At 38.1% G+C, this 25952-nt stretch overlaps 1 protein-coding gene across 3 annotated transcripts in view; it reads right to left on the bottom strand.

Moving 5' to 3' along the window:
• LOC135474119 (FERM domain-containing protein 5-like) overlaps window positions 1-25952 on the bottom strand; it is a 46604-nt gene that overhangs the window by 11862 nt on the left and 8790 nt on the right. For 2 of the 3 annotated variants that reach the window (XM_064754137.1, XM_064754135.1), the window contains exons 2-10: window positions 18634-18738; window positions 18059-18101; window positions 17124-17202; window positions 16600-16697; window positions 10333-10453; window positions 9370-9457; window positions 8280-8368; window positions 6783-6846; window positions 4822-4848 (exon numbers count right to left, since the gene is read on the bottom strand). In XM_064754137.1, the coding sequence (XP_064610207.1) occupies window positions 4822-4848; window positions 6783-6846; window positions 8280-8368; window positions 9370-9457; window positions 10333-10453; window positions 16600-16697; window positions 17124-17202; window positions 18059-18101; window positions 18634-18738 (714 nt within the window). The remainder of the gene's footprint in view (window positions 1-4821; window positions 4849-6782; window positions 6847-8279; window positions 8369-9369; window positions 9458-10332; window positions 10454-16599; window positions 16698-17123; window positions 17203-18058; window positions 18102-18633; window positions 18739-25952) is intronic. The other variant, XM_064754138.1, reaches the window with a different exon arrangement.

The following is a 25952-nucleotide window of genomic DNA, read 5'->3' as shown; positions in this document are numbered from 1 at the left end:
AGACATATGTACGTGCGTATTCAAACTACTGGTACTGTGCAGTTTTCTCCCTATTAAAGGGGCCCGTTAGGCCATAACTTTCCACACTGAAGTTGCAGTTTAGAGCAGTGCTTATACACTTTAGTTCATACAGTGCTGTAAACAGTGTACACTGTCATTCTCTCACACTTCAAACACTACAAGAGACTGGAGTCCTATAGAGTCCTTTTGTCCTTAATTTATTTTGATGATTTATCCAGGAACACGGCACTTACACACAAACGATGACCAAGTCACTCACAACTGTCACATTATCGCTAAAGAGGATCACAGGAATTACTGCGATAATCTGAATACCAATGAGGGATGTCAAGTTTATAGCTGATTGATAAGTAACTGATCGATTTCCATCCCAACCTATCATGCCTCCGATAGAAATTGTGAGTAACGACAAACCAATGAGTTATATGTACTTGTCATTATAAGCTCTTCTTAGTTTCATGCACACAAAAAAAATAAAAAAAAAAAACAAAAAAAAAACACAAGGGTAAAACTACTGGGCTATGGATAAATAATAGCTTAGTGGATAAATAAATGGATCATTTTGAGGCAAAAAAAAAAAAAAAAAGTGAGCTGCAAATCATTCCGCTTGCCACATATAGATATATGGGGACATTAAGAGCCTAGCACCAAATGATTTGCTTGAGAGAAAATAAATCCAACAAATGAACATTAGAGCTGCTGGTGGTGAGAACAAAGGAGAGAAGGCTCTACCATGTTTCCCCCTCCACAGAGCATTGAGCGGGAGCTGGTCTACAAGAGAAACAAATATATCATTCACAGTGACACATGGAGCTCTACAGCACAGGCTAGTCCAATCTCTATAGGGGCAAGCCTTTAAGGTTATATACAGCAGTGTATTATTACGTACTATCTACTGGAAATTATGCCTTAGTTGTGTAGCATAACACACAATGCTGAGATTGTGTACACAAACAAAAAGTTACATTTGATAATAGCACATGTGGAACATGTGAACGCTGATAGCTGCAACAAACATAAAATAACAATTCAACAAGTACTTTATCTGAAGTCTTTCTCAGGGAAGTTTGATCAGGGAAGAGCCCAGAATATTCAAAACTATTTTGCCCACAAAAGCTGTTGTTACACTTGCTGAATTAGTAACTTCTCCACTCAGTGCCATTTTAGCCGCCATATTAGCCAGTGTACATATAAAAAAAACCATGCATTTCCTTTATCCACAGCTGAATTATAAACAGTTGGAAAATTTTGGATGGTATGAATAAAACATTTAGACATTAAGACATTAAGCACTTCAATGAAAAATCTTGATGAAAAATAAACTTAAACATTACAAAACATGACAACATGAGAAAAAGAAAAGTGAGGGAAGATGAAAAACACCATTACATGAATTTGTCATAAACATAATTTACTGCACCAAGATGATCAAGAATTTTAACTTCTGAATAACCCTTCCAGACATCTGTTTCAGTTTAAACCCTTCAACAACTACTCTTGATTACATGTACATGTATATCCCTGTCTGTATAAAATGCTTAGTACATATATGTAGTGTTTATTATTAACAAATGATCATGCACCCAAGAAAATATATCAAGCCAAACCAATCAAGAACTCATGGGTGGATTCATGAAGTCTTGAAAAATAACTCAAGATAACAATGTACCAGTACCTGCTACAACCTGTTATTCCGCTCACCATACCACATCTCTGTGGGTCTCCAAATAAAACAGGTCTTTATGGCAGGACCCTTAATATAAGGAGTTAGGGCAAACAGTGAAGAGTTTATGGCGGGACAATTAGCATCTGGTCAGAGATAACAGCTGATAGACAGTCACTCCTGGTCTGTACTCTACAGGCTTCCTGTATAATACATGTACATGTAGCTGACCTGACACCTGCATGTGGGACAACTTTATCATATGACCACTCTGACCTAGCACTGACCTCAGACAGGACATTGACACAGATGATATGGAAGCCTATGCCCCAATACTGTTATGATACCAAACAAACAGAACACAGCATGGATTTGACCCTTAAAAGCAAGGGCACTGAGAACATGTGATGGCTATGCTGAAACTGGCTTAAAGTGGACACCCAAAACATGTTATGAACATGGTGAAACTGGCTTAAGATGGACACCTGAAACATGTGATGAAAATGGCGAAACTGGCATAAGATGGACACCTGAAACATGTGATGACTCTAACGAACCTGGCTTATAAAAGCTGGACACCCAAAACATGATGATTCTGATGAAACTGGCTCAAGCTGAACACCCAAAACATCTGGTTGCTATGATGAAAACCTGGCTTTAACAGGATACTCAGAACATGTGATGGATAGGGATGAAACTGGCTTTAAACTGAAGCCCAGGTCTTGTGAGATATGTGATGACATTGGTTTAAATGGAAAATGGATAAAAATGGATGAAAACTGTGAAACTGGCTTACGATGGACACCTGAAACATGTGATGACTGATGAACCTGGCTTATAAAACCTGGACACCCAAATCATGTAATGGCTATGATGAAACTGACTTAAACTGGACTCTCAACACATCTGATGGCTATGATGAAATTGGTCTACACTGGACACCCTGAACAGGTAATAGCTATGATGAACTGACTCGCATGTACCTGTAAACTGGACACCAATAACATGCGATGCCTATGATGAAACTAACTTAAACTGGACACCCAAAACATGTGAAAGATTTGATGAAACTGATTTCAACAGAAAATCCAGAACATGTGATAGTTATGATGAACTGGTTTAAACTGGATATCTAGGACATGTGATGGCTATGACTAAAACAGGCCTAAAACTGGTCACCCAGAATATCTGATAAATGTGGTTAAACTGGATTAAAACTGCACAGAGAGAATATGTGATGGCTATGCTGAAGCTGGCTTTAACTGGAAACCCAGAACATGTGATGGCTATAACTAAACTCACTTAAAACTGAACACGGGATTCTTGTCATGGTTTGTCATGATGATTAAATAAGGGAGTTTCAAGTTCAATCAGTAAGTTGACATCATCAAAGGCTGCCTAACATTATTCACAAACTAGGACTGTTTTTACCTTTAACTGGGGACCACGAACATGTGATAACTGTGACTTATAACTGGACAGAGAAAATAGGTGATGGCTGTGGATAAACTTAGAAGTGGACAGTGAACATGAGGTTGCTCTATCTAAAACTAAATTGGGTGAACAGATACATGAGCAATGGACATGTGATGGTTATGGCCTACAAACATGACTAATGAATGATACTGGACACCCAGTACATGTTATGGCTATGGCCTATATATGTAAATGGTTTGAGAGAAGATACATGTACATTGGACATGTAATGGTTATGGCCTACAAACATAACTAATGAATGAAACTGGACACCCAGTACATGTTATGGCTATGGCCTATACATGTAAATGGTTTGAGAGAAGATACATGTACATTGGACATGTGATGCTTATGGCCTACAAACATGACTAATGAATGATACTGGACACCCAGTACATGTTATGGCTATGGCCTATACATGTAAATGGTTTGAGAGAAGATACATGTACAATGGACATGTAATGGTTATGGCCTACAAACATGACTAATGAATGATACTGGACACCCAGTACATGTTATGGCTATGGCCTATATATGTAAATGGTTTGAGACAAGATACATGTACATGTGTGATGGTTATGGCCTACAAACATGACTAATGAATGAGACTGGACACCCAGTACATGTTATGGCTATGGCCTATACATGTAAATGGTTTGAGACCAACACCAGATTTGACACCCAGAATATGAGACTGTAGTCAGTTTTAGTCGCATCGAACTGCACATGGAGGACATGCTGGGCCTGACTAAAATCAACATCAAATCTGACATTGCATTCGTGAGTCAAATCTGATGGTTTCATTAAGGGCTTGACGCAAAAACAATACTGAGACTGATTTGATCAGATGTAACACCAAACAAAAATATAACGAAAATACTTCAACATTTGCAAATGCAACTACTGTAAAAATGGAGAAAAGGGAAGGACCAGGGGGTGTAAGAAAAAAACATGTAAAAGCACATATGTATTGGGCATAAAATGATGTGCATGTCAAATATTAAAGCTCTTAATACTGCACAAATTTGATCAAGTGAACAACATATAAGCAGCCTGAGGAAAAGGCGCCCACTGGATTGTGCAATGAAGCTTGATGAATTAACAAAGCAGTGTGTAGCATGTCTGCCAGCTGTGGGAGAAAAACTTAGTGAGCAACTGGAGAATGCATGTTGGGAAACCATAATAAAACAATATGGCCACACATTTTCAAACCAAGATTAATAACCTGAGCCGCCACGAAGGCTTAATAACTTCATGTCTGATGACATTAAATTCTAAGTCTACCCACAAGGTCTCACAACATTAGCTAAAATGTTACTGTTTTGCATATTAAAGTACCATCAACACATTAAAGAGTACATGAGCATAAGCTGTTTATGGTTCAAAATTTGCTGTAAGCACTAAATACTGTATAAACCTAATCAGTAGAACTGATTATATTTGCTGTTAATATCTGAACTCTAGCTAACAACTGTAGTACAATATGTATTCAGCTTGTGCACAAATATAGGCATTTACAACATATCATGCCTGAGTATATATCAGAATCACAGAAAAGTATGCAGAAAAACAAACGTGCAAACACCCAATATAAAAAAACCAGTTATTTGTGTACAATCACCAAAATTTGAAAAGAAAGGTGGAAAGACACAGAAACTTACTTTCTTTGAATTTTTCAGAGCTTCATCCTGGAATGGGTTAGTAACACAGAAAAAAAAAAGAAAAAAAACAAAAAAACAAGAGGTTTACAAAATATAGTAAGTATAAGCACACAGCACTTTGATCCAATCATCACCAGTCTGGTACAGGAGATAAAAAGTCACACAATCACTTTATATAAAGATTTATGGTCACACATGTTATGTGTTAATGTCAACTCTCACAACATTCAAACACTCATCACACAACTCGCACTCAGAGCTAAATTTTCGCCCAGATATTACACACCTTGTAGAGATTTGAACATGATAAATGTATACTGTAATTTAACCTTCAACCTTTTTGCACATATGCAAGGTGTTTATTCAAGTATATTCTGAAGATATTATCATATTCCCGTGTTGACTGATAAAATTATACATTTTTGTAAAGCCCTGAAATTCCAAAATCAAAACAAAAATGTCAACAAATTCCACTGAACGTTGCTGTCATATGCAAAAAGGTTGAAGAATTAGGGTATTTGTAAATTTCAAACAAGGAAATTTACACCAAGCAAGTACAAGATGTACTAGCCGATGGCTGAAGTTCAAAGTAGAATACAAAGTCACGAACACTACACATGTAAAGTTTATACACTGTCTACCTTTTCACACGCAATTACATGTCAACAGGAATTGGCGCATTTACATGTCGCCAGGAATTGGCGCTTTTACATGTCACCAGGAATTGGCGCCTTTACATGTCGCCAGAAATTGGCACATTTACATGTCACCAGGAATTGGCGCCTTTACATGTCACCAGGAATTGGCGCCTTTACATATCGCCAGGAATTGGCACATTTACATGTCGCCAGGAATTGGCACATTTACATGTCGCCAGGAATTGGCACATTTACATGTCGCCAGGAATTGGCACATTTACATGTTGCCAGGAATTGGCATATTTGTACCAGAGAGTTCATGTTTATAGCCTATCTAACAATCCGTTAAGATTATCAGAAATAATACAGGTTTATCTATAAAATAATTTATCTGAATTATACATCTGTATATTCTCAATACACTAAATGCATTTAATAACACATTACTTAATACTGGCCTAACATATGTACCACCTTTGGCTGTGGGATTTATTGCATACAAACAAGGAAGTTTGTTATTTATACTTAGCTTAACTGCAAAAATACTTAACAAGCTTACTACTAATGTGTGCTTTTGCAATTCTAGCCTTAAGCACCATGCTGGAGTGTTAATACATGTGTTTGAGTGTTTGAAAAGTAAAACTTTTTTTTTTTTTTTTTTTTTTTACACTACTTCAAGGTGACATGGGTTTATACAGGGCTTAAGGAAGTTGAGACAACTGTTTACTGGGTAAAGACAGTGGGTATAGCTGAGACTTGGTTGTTTATATCCTCATCTGGCTCTAATGATTGATAATGCTGCTGTTATTCTCCGTCCCACATAGCACTCCCCGTCGCACATACCAATCCCCGTACACTCACTCACTCAGCCCACAACTGGTTAAGCCCCAAAACCCAGGTACACTGTACACAGCTCTTGCTGCTCCTCATATCTTTCTTTGTTTTCTTAAGCTGCGCCCTTTACATCATAGAATAATACAACGCAGACAAAAGTTGCTCGGCTGATGACTTGCAGCCTCAGAGCCTGTCTGGGTGAAGTAGCCCTGGCTTTCCCACGGAGATATTCCACCTTGAATATATGTACCTGTTGCCAACGGATACACTCAAACAAATGCACAAGGCATCACATGCCAACAAGTACAGGCTGACATGGTTGATTCGTGGAAGACAGCAGTGACCTTCAGATGGTCTTATAAGTTCTATATATAGCTATGGAATTTTTCGCAAATTTACTTGTTGCCCTTAGTTACAAAATAGCTGGAAACGGAAAGAAACTCGAGGAAGGGGGAGGAGGGTGGGGGAGGTAGGCTGACTGTTTCTTACCTCATTGGCTGCCACATGTACGATGAACATTTTCCCCTCGTAAGCAATGCGGTGAATTTGAGACCTGGCAAGATGGTAGACAGACATGTGTTAGTCAGATACTACTGTATAATGGTAATCATGTGTATTAAGCTTACAGATGCTTTAAAACTTCACATGACTGAACTTAAATACATTTGCACACATTGCACACTCAGTCCAGACATGTATACTGACAGTGTCAGATTGCCCTATCGCACAAGAAATGTTTTAACAGTTTTATAGATATCCCCATGATTTTACTTAAAGGTTGAAAACGTAGCCTTTTTATTACGAAAGGCACTGCAATGTCTACGTAAAATGACATACATTAAAGTATTAAGGTCTGCCTCCAAACTACTCCAGATTACTCAGCTATTAAACAGGCTCATATATAGACAAGCTATTACAGAGTGGAGATTTTTCAGCTATTAAACAGGCTCATATATGGACAAGCTATTACAGAGTAGAGATTATTCAGCTATTAAACAGGCTCATATATAGACAAGCTATTACGGAGTAGAGATTATTCAGCTATTAAACAGACTCATATATAGACAAGCTATTACAGAGTAGAGATTATTCAGCTATTAAACAGGCTCATATATAGACAAGCTATTACGGAGTAGAGATTATTCAGCTATTAAACAGGCTCATATATAAACAAGCTATTACAGAGTAGAGATTATTCAGCTATTAAACAGGCTCATATATAGACAAGCTATTACAGAGTAGAGATTCAGCTATTAAACAGGCTCATATATGGACAAGCTATTACAGAGTAGAGATTATTCAGCTATTAAACAGGCTCATATATAGACAAGCTATTACGGAGTAGAGATTATTCAGCTATTAAACAGACTCATATATGGACAAGCTATTACAGAGTAGAGATTATTCAGCTATTAAACAGGCTCATATATGGACAAGCTATTACAGAGTAGAGATTATTCAGCTATTAAACAGGCTCATATATGGACAAGCTATTACAGAGTAGAGATTATTCAGCTATTAAACAGGCTCATACATAGACAAGCTATTACAGAGTAGAGATTATTCAGCTATTAAACAGGCTCGTATATGGACAAGCTATTACAGAGTAGAGATTATTCAGCTATTAAACAGGCTCATATATAGACAAGCTATTACAGAGTAGAGATTATTCAGCTATTAAACAGGCTCATATATGGACAAGCTATTACAGAGTAGAGATTATTCAGCTATTAAACAGGCTCATATATAGACAAGCTATTACAGAGTAGAGATTATTCAGCTATTAAACAGGCTCATATATGGACAAGCTATTACAGAGTAGAGATTATTCAGCTATTAAACAGGCTCATATATAGACAAGCTATTACAGAGTAGAGATTATTCAGCTATTAAACAGGCTCATATATGGACAAGCTATTACAGAGTAGAGATTATTCAGCTATTAAATCGGCTCATATAGACAAGCTATTACAGAGTAGAGAGTACCATTTGAACTGGTGTGTTTTTCTGTTCCCCTGGAATGTAAGGACCCCTTGGTGTGTAATGCCCAGATACAGCTGGTTCCCCTTCTGATCCTGGAGGGCAAATAAACAAGTCCATTACAGCAAACATTACCAGAATTATTAAGGCTCATCTGGTTGCTCCATCAAACACTTTCACCTTGTACAGTGTACTATATGACTGTGCATGCGTATAGGGAGGTTAAATTGATCTATTCAGTAGTAGAACAGTATGACAACCTGAATCATGTCTTAAATATGCAGCACATGCAGCACACAAGCATATTTCACTTACACAATATATTTATTTATTTGATTTGTGTTTCATGCCGAAATCTAGAACATTTTACCCAAGAACATTTCACATTAGCCACCATTATGGTGGGAAGAAACCTTTCAGAGCTCACGGAGAAACCCACAACCATCCGCATATTGCTGGCAAACCTTCCCACGCATACATGTTTGTATTGCCAGAGAGGAAGCCAGCCGGAATTGAAATTACTGCAACTGCATTTGTCACATGTTCCTGGGACTTGTCCTTAGTGCTGGCATGCTAAGGGTCTTGGCCACAGAGAGCCCCTACTTATACAATAAGGGGTATTGTACCATACTACAAACAAGTGTATATCTAGCATAAATAATACCAGGAGATGAATGTGTTCCTGTTTTCAGTCTTTCATGTGTACAATACACTAAATGTCTGTTTACTGTTCTCAATCTTACATTATACATGTACTTTGTGGACAAAAAAAAACTTGTGTACATTTTTGGACCGAAAGACCCGAGTTACTGCCATGGCTGTGAAGCATTGCCGCTGAGTACATGTAGAGTCCACTGTTTGCATTACCACTGTGTGTATTTACTCTTTAAGCTAGGGTCTTATACATGATGTCCAGCTAGTGTACAAACATAAAGCCATTTGCCCAATGTGTGTTAGGATGCAATCTCACTTTTCGCATGTTTCCAACCCAAGGCTATAGCCAAGTTATCATCAAAAACATATGTGAACTATTAAGATGGGGTTATTTATAGAACTTCTGGCAACTGGCCACCCATTTTTGTTGTGCTCAACTCACCTTCACTTGGTGGGGATCTACTCCGTATGTATCCAGGGTGGAGGCCTTTTTCAGGAAGTTAGCTTCTGCCTCAGATGGGACCTGCCCACTGCCGAAACAGCAACAACAAAATACAACTAGGTCAACCAGTGCATTCTTCTGTGTAAATCATATACCAGAGCATGAAGCATGTAAAATATGATCTAATACTGAAATGGTGACGTCTAATAAATTGCAACTAAGATCACTGCATCTTTTTTTTAAATTTTTTTTTCACCTAATTGTGCTTATTAAAACCCATGGTTGGATTAAAACTGTTCATGCAAATTGACAAAGGGAAAGATTTCACCGGTAATATCAGTTACCATTTGCCAACTAACAAACTGTTAATTTTACTCTCTATGCTGTAGTAAAATTTTAGTACTTTAAAATTTATATAACATTTTATCGGTGTTTTAAAATAGAGTCATATTAGTGTTACTCCCATGCGTGTGCCTGTCACAATACTTTTGTGTTTTTAAGATGACCTCTAGGAAGAAATTTATTTATTTATTTGATTGGTGTTTTACTCCGTACTCAAGAATATTTCACTTATATAACGGCGGCCAGAATTATACAGGGTGGAAACCAGGCAGAGCCCGGGGTAAACCCACGACCATCTGCAGGTTGCTGGCAGACCTTCCCACGTACGGCCGGAGAGGAAGCCAGCATAAGCTGGACTTGAACTCACAGCAACCGCATTGGTGAGAGACTCCTGGGTCATTACGCTGCGCTAGCGTGCTAACCAAATGAGCCACTGACGCCCCTCTAGGAAGAAAAGTTCACTAAACTCACACAGTACCGGTACTTGCTTTGTACACGTACCCCATGAAAATACAGATTTATACATGTATAGAATACAAACATCTCAATTTTGTGGTTATTTCTGAAGTTCCCTGTGAGCTGACATACTGTACAAATGATTAGATATGTAAGATGACATACACAAGCGTTTGGTGTAGTTCTGCGATTTTCTCCTCCATCTTGCCGTTTTGTTTTGGTAACATCTTAAACTCGGCCACATACCCCGGGGGATGGTCTTCTGGGTCGTAGTCACCCACCTCCGCTGTTAACAGAACACATACAATGATGACTTTATACTATATATGGCATACACAAAGGATTATACTTATCCTCTGCTGTCAACAGAGCAGATACAAGTATATGTTGATGAGTTTGTATGTACATAGAATTATATATATATATATATATATATATATATATATATATATATATATATATATATATCACAACAGTTTACATGAACGTGTACAAAGCTGATTACAAACAATCCATATAATCAGTTTAAGAAATAATAACCATCTGTCATCAACAAAGCATGGTTGCATATGACAGTTTATACAGCACCTCAATTGTCCAGCATGATTTAGTGTTAATACACCATAGAGACATACAGGATAACCCATGCTCTCATGCCCAACTGCTGTGGGCATAACATGCAGGATTAATATACCTACATGTACATATATACACAACTACAATGATTATAGCGACAACAAAAGTCACACGGGGTAATGGTTATAAGTACACTTATATAATATATATGTACATGTAGCTACAAAATTGTATAATTGATGCACAATTTCTATCAGCAGACCATGACTATTTCAAATGATTATTAAAACTACATGCAAGTAACACGTCTTAATAACAGTTACAGGTGAAAAACTGCACGTGTATGAAGTTGTGGTCAAGTGATACTGTCTGCATAAACAAAATATGTACATTTCAGGGGAGATAATTTTGCAGTACTCGTGCACTCCTTTTTTGGGACAGAAGGGACAGATGCATGAATACACCATCTAAATTCAGACAGGTTGTAAAAATGGTCTTTCAGACGAACTCAAAAGGAGACTAAATCACATCTGGATTATTTTATGAATTTGCAAAATATTTCAGAAAATACAGAATTTAAGAACTATGAAAAATTTAGGATACATACAATTTCACTGGTTCAAATTTAATCTTAGGAGATAAAACACGTGTGTACATATGTATCATCTATATTTATCATATAAACTATAAATAATATGAACTCCAAAGGAACTTAATCAAAGATTCAGTTCTTCTTTCCACTGATTCGAGAAGGCATATGTGTGGTTTAAAAATTCTGTATTGATTACCAGCCTGTGTTAATGGCTGGGATGAAGCACAGTGATTTGTTTGCATAATCTGCTCGCAGTCATGTGTTTACAATGTGTGCCTACCACCCACGCTGGCCAGTGATAAACCCCAATCTGGAAAAATGTGAAGATGAGGAGGACTGTACATAAAGAGTGGAGAACCTGTGCGGAAGTCAGACCCTGGTGACTCAAGGCGATTAGACATTTAATTCAGGGTGTGGTCCTGCTGGCAGGGTACAGTTTCTGCTTGTTTGTCAGCATCCCTCCACCCACCACAAACACTATCACGTGCCCGTTACACATCTTTCCATCTATACTGTGAGGCTGACATAAACCCCTCTCATTCTGTAGCCATGCAGTCTCTCTTAACCTAAGGTTCAGGCTGGACCTTTCAGAGAATGTATCCAAATTAATCCATTTTTGAATCTTCGCACATTTGGTATATAAGTTTATATTTGAACTCCAAAACACATGTAGTTAACTGAAGATATGAAACTAAATGCACACATTAAGCACATGTACATGTAGGCTGTTTGGTTTAAATACAGTTCTAAATCAGTGTTAACTTGACTGTAACTCACTTTCATATTAGATCCTTTGGTCGGAATTTTTTATTTTTTTATTTTCTAAATATGGGTGTTATTAATAAGGTAGTTGAGATATTTTAGTCTTGTGATGATTCAATGCTCAGTAAAAAAAATAGCAAAAAACATGTGAGAAAAAGCCTGAAGCAGTGAAAGAAGAGTTATGATACATCCGTCATGCATACTTATGACTTCTCTCTGACAAACTCAACTCTTTAATAATGACACATCCGTGTAAACTTTAGAATGTACTTCCCTTGATATATATATATATATATGATCAAAGACCCAGGGAGTGGAAATTGCTAAGAGAAGGAGTGGAACATAGATCACTCATACCATGCACTTTATCTCAGGGGGTGTTGGTTTTCTCCATCCGCTACTACCAGAAACTGCAAGAGCCTGTTAAAACAGAGCTACCTGTAGTCCAATGTGTACATGTACAGACTATATTTATCCCTTGATCTTGTACTGGGAATATTTCCATTCTAGAAGTTCCACAGTTGTTAGAAACATACTGTCCACTGAATGATGTACCAATTCTTCATGTTCCAGAATTTATCTCCAGACACAAAATGTATTAATTGTTCTGAGTGTTTCTCATTTAGAACACGAACAAATAATAAAGCTGCAATTCTGTATTTTCCACATTTAAAAAAAACAACATGTAGACAATGTCTACTGAATGTTCCACTACTGAGATGTACAATCAATTCTAGTTCCACATAATGTTCCACTGCACACATTTGAAATAACCCTGTTCTCCTGTTAGGTTTAACTGTGCAGAGAACCTTTTTTTTTAATGATACCTTATAAAGAAGGTGAAACACAGGTCTCCTGCCGGAATAGGTTGAGCTCTAACGGTATGCGCTGTACGTGGCTTTACACGACACATAGATAACAAGGCAGCGTAACTGATGAACTTGGCCTTGAACATTACCACCAGCTAATTTTATTCTATTTTGACGCATGCATGGAGACTGTAGAAGGTTAGCTGTCCGTTTCTGCCCAAATTAAATCAGCCACCCCCAAAGATCAATAAGGATTGCATGCTGGCCAGTTAGATTTGGAGTGTCCTCTTCTAGCAGTCTGCTGGGTGCAGGGAGCCCGTGAATAAATCATAGGACTGCTGCAGGGGAAGAAAGTGGGTGTAAAGTACAGGTGGTTTAATAATCAATCTACCTGAGCTTACCCAATAACAGATGGAAATATCCTTATTGCATCCAGCTGTATAAACATTAATGTACTGACAGCATAGTGAATTGTGCACAAAGGTCGGTTACCAGGACACTCCAAATGAGTAATAGATACTCTTTTATATCAGGGTGGACTTACCCTACTGACACAGTACACAGCACACATAGTTCAAAGTACAGGGTAAATCCACACGCATTCCTTCTTGTTTTGTACCTACACTGTCCATATTCAAAAAATTTGTGAAACAAACTTAACATAAGCTTAAACAATTTGCAAAAGATGTTTCTTGCGTAGATTATGGTATATCCTAACATGTACATGTAAGAGTACAATGTTTCTCAGTCTTTCTTCTCGTGTGCAAAAATGGTTCTGAAGTGAGTATAAGAGTGAATGAGTTCTACCAGGCCATTCTTCAACCATTTCACATATTTGCAAGCTGCTTGTTTATTCAAGCATATTCTGAAAAGTAATATTGGGTGTAGACTGACAAAATTACATTTTTTGTGAAGCCCTGAAATTGGCTAATCCCACCAATGTAGTTTGTCTCTAAAATCCAATACAATGTTCTGAAAATTGCTTTCATCAGTGAAAAGGTTGAGTAATTAGGATAAGGGGAGGGCAGTAAAAGTGTTGGCTATAATATAAACCTATGGTTGCACAGATGCCAGCAATTTGAACTTGACCTCTTTTTAGAAATTCTCAAGAACATATGGAAAATATGCATAAATAGCCACAGCAATGAGAGGTTACACACAGCAAATATGCTTCAATCTTTACAATTATGGCTCATAAATCCTTTAAACCTTTATACGTGAGCGTACTTTAAATAGTGCTGACATTGTGTACAGGTGTTACTGCGGGTTTATTGTAAATTGTAAGTTTATTGTAAACCTGTACAGCATATGCTGTAGCCAAACATTAATCAATACCGCGGTGCATCGTACGATTTTTCAGAACATATTTGTGATAACTATTCATTAAATGCTGACCCACTTACACTCGTTAATACGCCAGCAATTGGCGGTCTGCACTTCCGTATCCAATATGCTCCATTACATAATGTAATGTAAACAGACCTGTACATAGCTAACCTCTACGTTCACTACATATCAAAGAAAACATTGAATTCAAAAAATCTGGATTCATAAGATAATCATAAAAGCAAAATTACACTAGTCTACTTCACTGTTACAAAAGAAAAGCATAATTTTATATAAAATGAGGGTCTCCACTCTTAAGTAAACAACTTGTCACAAGACTGAAGGAAGAGAGTATAAAGGAATCTTGCATCTACAGCTGGCCCACCCTGTAGAGAACCTCGGTACTGCACAAGCTGGTACCAGGACTACATGGACCCATACTATAGAGCCTCAATTCTGTGTAAGTGCTTCTCCACTGACCCACTGGGTAGAGAGCCTCTTTTCTTCACAATCACCTCAAATCTAATCAATACGTTCTGTACTATTTATAGGCAACAAGAAAGAGCATCAATGAATGGAGACATGGAGAAAGTCTGCATTATAAGCTGGCAACCTAAATTGATCAGACCACAGAACCATGGTGTGGCTAGTCAGCCTATAAATTCATCTTGACGACTTGAAGGGAATTGATCAATGATGTGGCCAAAAGGTCTGTCTGTCTGGAAGACCAAACACTGATGCCAGCAGCAGGGTGCAGGCTGTTATTAGCGTTCTGGCATGGCAGAGAGAAGCAGCCACTGACTGAAGCCTCAAGTGTGAAAGATTAGGACAGTCTACATGGAACCAATTTAGAATGCCACTAAATGCTACCTCTGTGAAAAATGGCTCCAGATTGGCATGTGCAAGGTTTGAATTCAGTATGCTCTGATGTATTTGAGACACCTACGTGTATTCTGAGGAAAATTAAACCGGAGACGTAGGGCACATGAGAAAAACAAGACAGCGATCTGGCTAAATCTATGATGACAGGCATTACAGATGATGGCGAAAAACCTTACTTGATCTCATTGCATTCAGCCCTAATGAGTTGTACATGTACAAGAATATCCATAACTACAACTTCAGCATTCATTGCTGTTTCAGATCATTAAAGAAATATGTGCAAATCTGGTAAATTTTACAAGAAAGCAGGGAAAGGTTTTCCATTCAATTTGTAGAACTAACACCTTGTGAATGTAGCTTATAAAAATACAGCAGTTGTCCTACTTTCACCTGACAAGTCAAAATCAAAAAGTCAATATGACAAACAGAGCGTGAGTCATCATGTTTAAATACCTATAGTCTATGTGCATACTATACTTGCAAGAACAGTTGGCCATATCTGGTTAATTGATCTTGACCGTTCTGCACAACGGCTTATATTCAGAGCAATGGAATTATGTTGGCATGGCAGATAGGCTTGTAGAAACCTTATGGGTAAAGAAAAAGCCTTCTGAATGTATATGTACATGCAGACAAGAAAATACAGCTTCCTCAGCACAGCTTACCAGGTAATTACTTCTGGGACCATTTGGCATAGTATCAACTAAAACTCTCAAGGTTAAAGGCTCACAGCCCAGAAATAACACTGCGTCCTTCCCCAGACTACACACCCTCTACACAACAGGAGACTTCCCAAACAGACATCCCAGACTTTCCTCAGACAGACATTAAGCTGTGCACCTTCCAAAAAGCTGTCTTCAAAAACATTACTCATGTGGGTTAGAAAAGATACAATGTACATCACAAGCAAAACTTCACCCGTGAAAGGCAACTTAATGGAAGCATATACATGTATGTATATGTATGTAGATATCTCCGCATAATGGTCAAATCAAATCATTAGGTGCTAGGATAGTGACGTTCTTCAAGACCTGTAATCTACGTCATAGAATACACTTATGATCAATAGTCTGAAATGTTTAAGCCTCGTACATGTACAGGTATAAAAAAAGTTAACAGAACGACATATGGTTGACAAGACAGTTTATTGTATACTCATGATTATTCTAAACATGTGTGTATGAATAGAAAGCAGATCAAGAAAGCAGGTTCTACCTTCACATTTTTGGTACACACACATGCTGGCAAGCACAGATCTTTCTCTGGCTGCAACTCTTACTTTCAAGTCAAAATTTGCTCTCATGCAAAAAAGATTAAATAAAAACTTTTCATGGACAAACATCTACATGTAAAATGCACAATGAACATATATAATGCCCACATTTAGTCTTGTTCTTAATCCAAGAGATTGAACCGAAGTGGACAACATACGGAAATTATCATCAGAAGTTGTCAAGATGTCATTTCATGAGAATGTGTACTCACATTGGATGATGTAAGCTGCCAGGATGTTTGCATCAGTGGGCGTGCAGAGAAGCCGGCCATGCTGCAAATCTCGACGCAGTTGTAAGAACAAAAAATATCTGGAAAAAAAAATGAAACAAGTGTCCTTGAAAGATTGCCGATAAACACACAGTTGTCTTGAACATAGTAAATTTCCGGAGAAGCTTTATTAGTTTGAACAGTTCATTTAATTTATTGTTTAATTTGTTGGACAAATCAATAAAATGAAAACAAAGGGATGGCTGAGCAGTTACAGATAGTGCAGTTTCCGGTAAAAGGAAGCAAACAAAAAAGGTCTACTTTCGATCATGAAATATTGCCTTATGTTTTTTTTTTATAATGGTTAAAAGTAGGAGTCAAAGTATTTGAAAGATTTTTGTTTCAAAGCAAGCTTTCTGACAAAGCCTGATGGTAATATTTCAGATTGTTTCGAAGAAATCCACATTTGGTCATGAATCTCATGTTAATGCAAAGATTCACAAAGGAATTCAGGGAATATCACAAACCTGGTTATTTCTTCATGTAGTTTACTGGGACAATCTGGGTAAAATTTGACACGAAAACATAGCACCGTGGGGGTGACTCCTGTGCAAGAAAAATAGATACACAGTTGAGCAAAGTACAAAGTTGAGCAAAGATGAATGCTTTATAATACGCAGTTTTCGAGTTACGTCATTACGACAACAGAGTGACGTCCTATTGCAAAATGATGTCGCCACTTTACGGCACGGTAGGGCTGACTGCCTAACTTATAAGATGGCACTGACCATGTTTAGATCAAAGTACCGGGATAACATTATTTTTGCAATATTGGGAACCCAAATCCATCTAAGAACATGATTCAGAAGATCAGTCTAATCCTTTTTAATTAGTACTCTATACTCTATATACGACCCCATTTGAAAATTACCAGATTGGCCCTACTGGGCTGTAAAGCGACGACGTTATATCACAAAGGGACGTCACTCTTTTGTGGTAACGTCATATCTCGAAACCTGCGTGTTACAAAGACTTTTCAAACTTGCTTAATGTTGACTTCATGGTGGTCTTGTATTCATGAATTACAAGAAACATAACCCGTTAATGATTCAATGCTCAAATCTAGTACCACTTTTATACCCAAAATGCCAAAGATTACAAAATCTTCTGTACAGCTACATGTGAGTACCATCTGCATGTATAAATGGCCCTATTGTATGCAGTACATAGAGTGTATACAACTGCGTGTGCATGTTTTCATCTACATTTGTAAAACTACATTCGTACTCTCTTAAGTTTGTCATGCTTGTTTAATGACCACAATTCAAATGCTGTGTTTGACAAAATTTTCTGTACTTAAAATCATTCAAAATTATTTGCCAGTTTTGTTTCATATCTCAATTTGCAGCTGGCAACTAAGAAAAAAAAAAGCATACTAAAATCTACATGAATCACTGCTCACCTTTCAGCTGTCTGTGAATGGGTTTCAACGGATCTAACCAATGCTGTCAACAAATAAAGCAAATTAAACTACACGAGGCATTCCCACAATTTTCCACTCTTACATGTACAGCGGGGAATGAAACTTCCACAATATTAACAAAAATCATTACACAAGTTCTCTTTTCACCGGTTACCTGTACTGTATATCTGATACCAAAGATAAGACACATTGTGACAATATGGAGTTTGGACAATCATCGAAAGTTTTGGGACACACCACATAGAAAACTGTTAAATCTAAATATTATCAATATCATCATGGAGTGAGGATAAAACTACCATTCTGACATCACAGTTAGAAAACAATTTGCTATTTTGTCAAACTGAGATGATATGATTTAATACAATTCTTTATACATTTACCTAAAAGCTTGCAAACGTCACCTGTACATGTGTCAATTTGTTGCATGGTGGTCACCATTCAACATACCACATATTTACATGCAAGAGTTTTGATGCTGAAGCCTTTTAACAGCATCTTCTACTGTTATCATCTCTACAAACCGGTTATAGAAAAAACTGAACAAGACTTACCCGCTGTTTTTCTGCGTCAACGAATCTCAGCCCAAAATAGTCCTTCTCTACGAGATTCAACTTGGAGCACACTTGATCCACCAACCACTGTCCAACTGCTTCCTTCTGTAACAAGAAATCAAGATCAATTTTACATACAGCACAAGCTCTCAGAGAATGACAATTTTAGAAAATGATAATTATACACAAAGATAAAGGTTTCATCATCCACCATATCCATATATGACAGCTAATGTAACTACATGTACTTGTTTCAAGGACTTCTTGTAAATCTTCAGCCTTGTCCATCAACAAAGCACTTTTTTCAGTGGAATTTATGCATGCAATTAATATCAAAGTGATTCTAAATATATTTTGTGTCACTGAGATTGTAAGCTTGATAAAACTGTGCAAATTATTTCTCTACACTTGGTAGTTCTCTTAGAGGTGCTTCAAAATATTGGTGGGAGTAGTGGTTGAAAAAGAATTAAGGTATATAAGGCATCTGAAAATTGAAAATTTATGAAGTAAAATTATGTAAAATGTTACTACTTTATTGGTTAGGACATATGTGCTAATTACTTTAATCAGGCTGCATAAAAATCTCCATACTAAAATTTCCATTTATTTTCTTTTATACAGGTACGTGTATGTACTACACTTAGATTTATAGACCAAATAATCTATAATTATTTTTAATAATATAAATTTTTAAATAAATTTTAATATGCAGATACTGATGTTGCTGGTTCCAGCTGTTGGTCAAACAATACATGTACAGGTGTATAAAACTGAGATTCATACATGTAGATGTGTTTTTCTGTTTTATTAGGCTTGGGAGTCGCATCAGTTAACTCAAAATCTAGAGCGTTTTAATTAAATCGTTCAATTTTTATGTCCAAAACAGGTTTGTTTTCCACAAATTGAACCACCTGTGGGTGAAAGCTATAAGAGACTGACATACCAGTCAGGGTGGTACTGTAGTGTTTGGTACATGCCTGGCACAGTCAGAATTAACTGACCTTTACTCTCGCTATTTGTGGGCAGTGAACACATGTATGTGTGGATATGTATGGATACCAGTAGTGTACATTTTAGTCTACAGCCATGACAGTACAGATACTCATTTTGAATACAGAAAAAAGGTACATGTACAGATGTACATCTCAATATGTAGAAATATTTTCTTTGAATAAATGTGAGTGAGTGAGAGAGTGTTTGGTGGGTTTAACGTCATACTTAACAGTTTTTCAGTCATATGACGAAGGAATCCTTAGAGTGCATGTAATGTGCCTCCTTGTTGCAGGACCGATTTCCTACGCTCTTTTATCTAGTTCTACTTCACTGAGACCCTTTACCGAATGCAAGTAAGCCGCCCCAACCTATCCATTATACTGATATGGGTCAACCAGTCGTTGCGCCACCCCCTTCATGCTGAATGCCAATCGAGGAAGTTACAACTTCCTCTTTTAACGTCTTAGGTGTGACTCTACCCAGGATTGACCCTGCATCTACTGCTCCCGAAGCGGAGGTTATACTGAATAAATGTGCCTACATGTACAGGTGTATGTACATGTACAATGTACATACATTCCCAAACACAACTGCCACTTAACACATCAGTAATGGCTAAAAGCGCTGCATAGGGCCACATCTTAGCTGTTGCCATGGCCACTAGGTAACAACTCAACTGACATTTTCGACAAAACAGCACATATTTGACCACAAAAATCTGCTGTAATGTTGATTTGCCACTGTGGTATCTATGGGAACATACAACGAGTAAACAAGAGGATACGGTGAACAATGCTTAGCAATCATCCAGGGCGGGGCTGTCAAGTATCAAATACATCAGATATATACTGGTATGTGTACAGCCCTGACTGTAAAGGTGGAGAAGACCTGTGTAGCTATCCTCAGACATTCCCTGGGGTAATATATCAATGACTAAGCCCATAGCACACATACTACAGACCCTCAAGGCTTCAGTTGTGATGGAAATCTGATTTTTGCAAACACTCTTGTAATCCAAAACTATATAGAAAACCGTGTGACCAGTCACATTCAGGTGTACATAAATTACAACCTTTGCAATAACTACATTGTCATGTGGTATTACATTTAAGCTGATTCTAGTACATTCTAGACAAAGCAAAACAAATGTATGCAAATGCATTTAGATTCTGGTAGGAGATCACAAAATTAAAGGCCTGAAAGATCATGATCAAGAGGTTATTCTGATGTACATGTACCTTAATTCATAAAAGAGGGAAGAAAGAGCTTATATTAGCCATTTCATCTCGCTTTCTACTTATGATGAAATATGTTAACAGCAGTTTTCAGATAAAAAAACATATTTTCCACTTTCTGTTAGAGTAATACATAATATCGACTGAGTATAGTGCAACAGATAGCACATCATGTATCTCCAGGTTGAAGGTCTGGCAGCAACCTGCGGATGGTTGTGGGTTTCCCCTGGGCTCTGTCCTGTTTCCACCCACCATAATGCTGACTGCCGTCGTATAAGTGAAATATTGTTGAGTACAACATAAAACACCAATCAAATAAATATATATATATGGAGCTCCAGGCATTTCTGCCTCCAGCTGTATATGTACATACTGTAGATACACACACAGTGCAGTCACTGCACCCACTGTCATGCAGGCTGCACGGTGCTGCAAATTATAAGTACATTCACAACATTTCCATGCACCATGCCGGGCTCACTGATGTCAAACCCGTACACAGGGGTGGCCGTTTCTTGATTTATTGGGTGCTGCCAGGACAGACATTTATCAGCGTCACGAAAACATGAAGAAAACTCGGGCCTCTGAACGGAGACGGTACAGTGCACAGAATCGCACAAAACTGGACTCTCGAAGCAAAAATCAATACAAAGCCGCAGCCCACAGCAGTCAAGCCTTCCTTCAGATTACATAAGAACAAATCTTGTCAGACCACACAACTCACAGGTGTAGTAAAGGGGTTTCTACAGAGCATTACAAGCCTAATTACACACTACACACCTGAATTATGCGTACAGCCAGGTACACGAATCACATGATTTAAACGCAGATTAGTTACAGGTACATTGACACCGGACATCATCGAGTACCTAATTCTTCTAATTTTTGGGACAGATATTAGTAGTGTTGAAAGTAAAATATAACATTTCTTGGCCAGCCTTTTGGAAAAGTAAAGACATGAGTATGTTGTCCCAATAGATGATCTAATCATGTGAGAAAAAAAGAAACTAAATATTCCTGCTATAAGTGCATATATTTTGGCTAAAATCATCAGTTGTCCAGGTGTCCCAAAAATTAAAAGAAACGGAATAAATAACAAAATGGATAAGGTACACTGGTAGTGTACCTGTACAAGTAAAGTACAGCAATTAGTAGACCTTGTCACCAGAGATGCCTGTAAACATTAGTCATCTTTTCGCCTGCTGGTAGACCAGCTGTGACCAAATTTTATAGCCTTGTTAGGCTGAACACCCTATACAGGATATAGGCATCCCTGGACGGTCAGAACACCCTGATACATCATCTGGCAGGAGTCAGCACACCTAATTACTGAACATACATGAAAATGTCCAAAATTTATAGCCTACACTTACATCAACAGTGTACAAATATACATTCTTCCGCTAAATGGCAAAAACCAAGTGTACAGATATTGGTTTTTCTTGTGCTCAGATTTGATTGTTTTGCAGAGGGAACATTGTTTTTAAAACTAGTCTGGTTTTGTCACAATGATTAATAGTGCCATGAGGCAATAACCTTGGGGGAACAAAAATAATAAGTAAACAATAAACAAGCACAAATTTTGAAAACACACAAATGGTCAGCTGGAAGGTAGGTACATGTGCAGGATTTTACAAGCATTGCACAGTTTGAGAAATGGATCTAAAGCATTTTTCATGATTCTAATGCCGTACATGTAGCTTATACATGCAACCATTGTTATGTGCTACATATCACCAGATTTCATTTTTTGAGGGAAACCGACACGTGCTGTCAGGCTAGTAGAGTTATAATAAAGGGTCACTCAGGTTCAAACTCTCCTGAGAAAAGAGTTAACTTGTGGAAGAGGGAGACACCCAGAGATAGGTACTGGTATTTCTGTGTAAACAACTTGGAGAGGACCAACCTGAACATGTATCTCCAGTGGCAACATGTGTTAGGTTACACATATTTGTGCCTCAGTATATTACTGTAATTCTTCAAACTTTTCAGGGGGCCTCCGTGGCTCAGTTGGTTAGCGCGCTAGCTCAATGACCCAGAAGTCTCTCACCAATGCAGTCGCTGTGAGTTCAAATCCAGCTCATGCTGGCTTCCTCTCCGGCCGTACGTGGGAAGGTCTTCCAGCAACCTGCAGATGGCAGTGGATTCCCCCCCACTTCCACCCACCATAATGCTGGTCGCCGTCGTTTAAGTGAAATATTCTTCAGTACGGCGTAAAACACCAATGAAATCAAATAAATCAAACTTTTCGCATGTTTGCAAGCTGTTTATTCAAGTATATTCTGAAGGCATTTTTTTTTTTGTTGATCGATAAAATTCTACTTTTTGTGAAGCCGTGAAACTGGCCACTCCAACCAATGTTGTTTTGTCTCTAAAATCAAATTAGAAATGTGCATAAAACACCCTAAAAGTTTCTCTTTCACATTCAAAAAGGTCGAGGTATTAGGGTAGCCTCTTAAGGTTGGAGAAAAAGTAAGATTCTGCCATCTGACTTCTTAAAGTGTTCCTCCATGCTAATGTTCATGCAGCTCTATATACACAGTGTCGCGGTACATATCAACATCAAATCTGCATTAACCATAGATCTATAGTCCGCACGTTTGTTCATTTCATAGGATGAACGCTTATATAAAAAGATAAAGAAAAATTGGACAATTTACACACAAGAACAATGTACATGTGTAATATTCATTTATTTGATTGGTGTTTTACACCATACTCAAGAATACATGTATGTCACTTATATGATGACAGCCAGTATTATGGTGGGGTGAACCCACGGCCATCCGCAGGTTGCTGACCTTCCCACACATGGCCCGAGAGGTAGCCAGCTGGACTCTAACTCACAGCGACCACATTGGTGAGAGGCTCCTGGGTCATTGCGCAGCGCTGGCGTATTAGCCTCCTCTGCCACGGAGGCTCCCCTTGAATATATACGTTCAAGTATGATCAGTTGGTTTCCTTGGAGGTTGTACAAGTACATGAACATGCATTTTTAACCCATATACATGAACATGCATTTTTACCCCATGTGCATGAACATGCATTTTTAACCCATGTACATGAACATGCATTTTTAACCCATATACATGAACATGCATTTTTACCCCATGTGCATGAACATGCATTTTTAACCCATGTACATGAACATGCATTTTTAACCCATATACATGAACATGCATTTTTACCCCATGTGCATGAACATGCATTTTTAACCCATGTACATGAACATGCATTTTTACCCCATATACATGAACATGCATTTTTACCCCATGTGCATGAACATGCATTTTTAACCCATGTACATGAACATGCATTTTAACCCATATACATGAACGTGCATTTTAACCCATGTACATGAACATGCATTTTAACCCATATACATGAACATGCATTTTAACCCATGTACATGAACATGCATTTTTAACCCATGTGCATAAACACACTGCGTAACTAAGTATCAAAGTCATATCTTAGAGTCACAGACAAATATACATGTATGGGATGCAATACATCTTCATGCCATAGTTAAACTGTCTGCACAAGTTTTCCTCTATTAACTATTACTGCTGTGGCCCAGCTTCCAATGCACAGTGACCCACAGCTACCACATGTTCATGTATGATCCAGGCCTTCATGTGGCACACAGGAGGTCGTGTGATGTATCAGTGGAACAAATTATATACCATGTCAGCTGATCATTACAGGCTTAAGTGGTTCATAATTATGCAACATTCTTTTATATCTGCTATGTTAACATTGTTCATGTCCACACAGTACATAACCGCGAACATTCACTGATAAATTTGATACAGCCGCACGTGGGAAGGTCTGGCAGTAACCTGTGGATGGTCGTAGGTTTCCCCCGGGCTCTGCCCGGTTTCCTACCACCATAATGCTTTAAATGGCGTCGTTTAAGTGAAATATTGTTCAGTGAGGCATGAAAGACCTATCAAATAAATAAATAAATAAATATGATACAAAGTAATAAACTCTGTTAAATAAAATGTTTCACTATTAACAGGTTAATGCAAATTTATTTGAATATATGCTTAATGCAGTGCAAACTATAACATAGTTAATTAGGGTTGTTAAAGCCACAGTGACACTTATTGTGGCAACAATCCATCAGACCAGGAAGTACATGTAATACATTTTGTATTTACAAGCCTACTCTGCTACTGTTAATTATTTTTGTAACACATGTAGTCATTCAAAACCGATGTAGAAGAAATGTGTATAACGTTTGGGTACAATTTTCTCATCCACTTCATCCGCTTGAAATACAGTTCCAGGAAATTTTCATTTGTTTATTTAGTGGACTGTTGTAGATGTTCATTTAGTTGTGTAGTCACAACATTTTCCTAAAGTCTACTGAGTAGTAAAGTCTGTACATGTAGTATATGGATGCATGTAATGGAAAAATGTACATGCATGGATGTAAAGTTTCTTTTCTTTTGATTGATTGATTTGATTGGTGTTTTACTCCATACTCAGAGATATTTCACTTATACAACTGCAGCCAGCATTATGGTGGGAGGAAACCAGGCTCTGCTGTGCTGACAGCATTATGGTGGGAGGAAACCAGGCTCTGCCGTGCTGACAGGATTATGGTAGGAGAAAACCAGGCTCTGCTGCGCTGACAGCATTATGGTGGGAGGAAACCAGGCTCTGCTGCGCTGACAGCATTATGGTGGGAGGAAACCAGGCTCTGTCGTGCTGACAGCATTATGGAGGGAGGAAACCAGGCTTTGCTGCGCTGACAGCATTATGGTGGGAGGAAACCAGGCTCTGTCGTGCTGACAGCATTATGGAGGGAGGAAACCAGGCTTTGCTGCGCTGACAGCATTATGGTGGGAGGAAACCAGGCTCTGCTGCGCTGACAGCATTATGGTGGGAGGAAACCAGGCTCTGTCGTGCTGACAGCATTATGGAGGGAGGAAACCAGGCTTTGCTGCGCTGACAGCATTATGGTGGGAGGAAACCAGGCTCTGCTGCGCTGACAGCATTATGGTAGGAGAAAACCAGGCTCTGCCGTGCTGACAGCGTTATGGTAGGAGAAAACCAGGCTCTGCCGCGCTGACATGCTAA

The sequence above is a fragment of the Liolophura sinensis genome, chromosome 8, assembly GCF_032854445.1.
Source record: "Liolophura sinensis isolate JHLJ2023 chromosome 8, CUHK_Ljap_v2, whole genome shotgun sequence".
NCBI classification, from domain to species: Eukaryota; Metazoa; Mollusca; class Polyplacophora; order Chitonida; family Chitonidae; genus Liolophura; species Liolophura sinensis.
The sequence above is the reverse complement of the archived record's forward strand: the minus strand, read 5'-3'. Positions and strand labels throughout refer to the sequence as shown.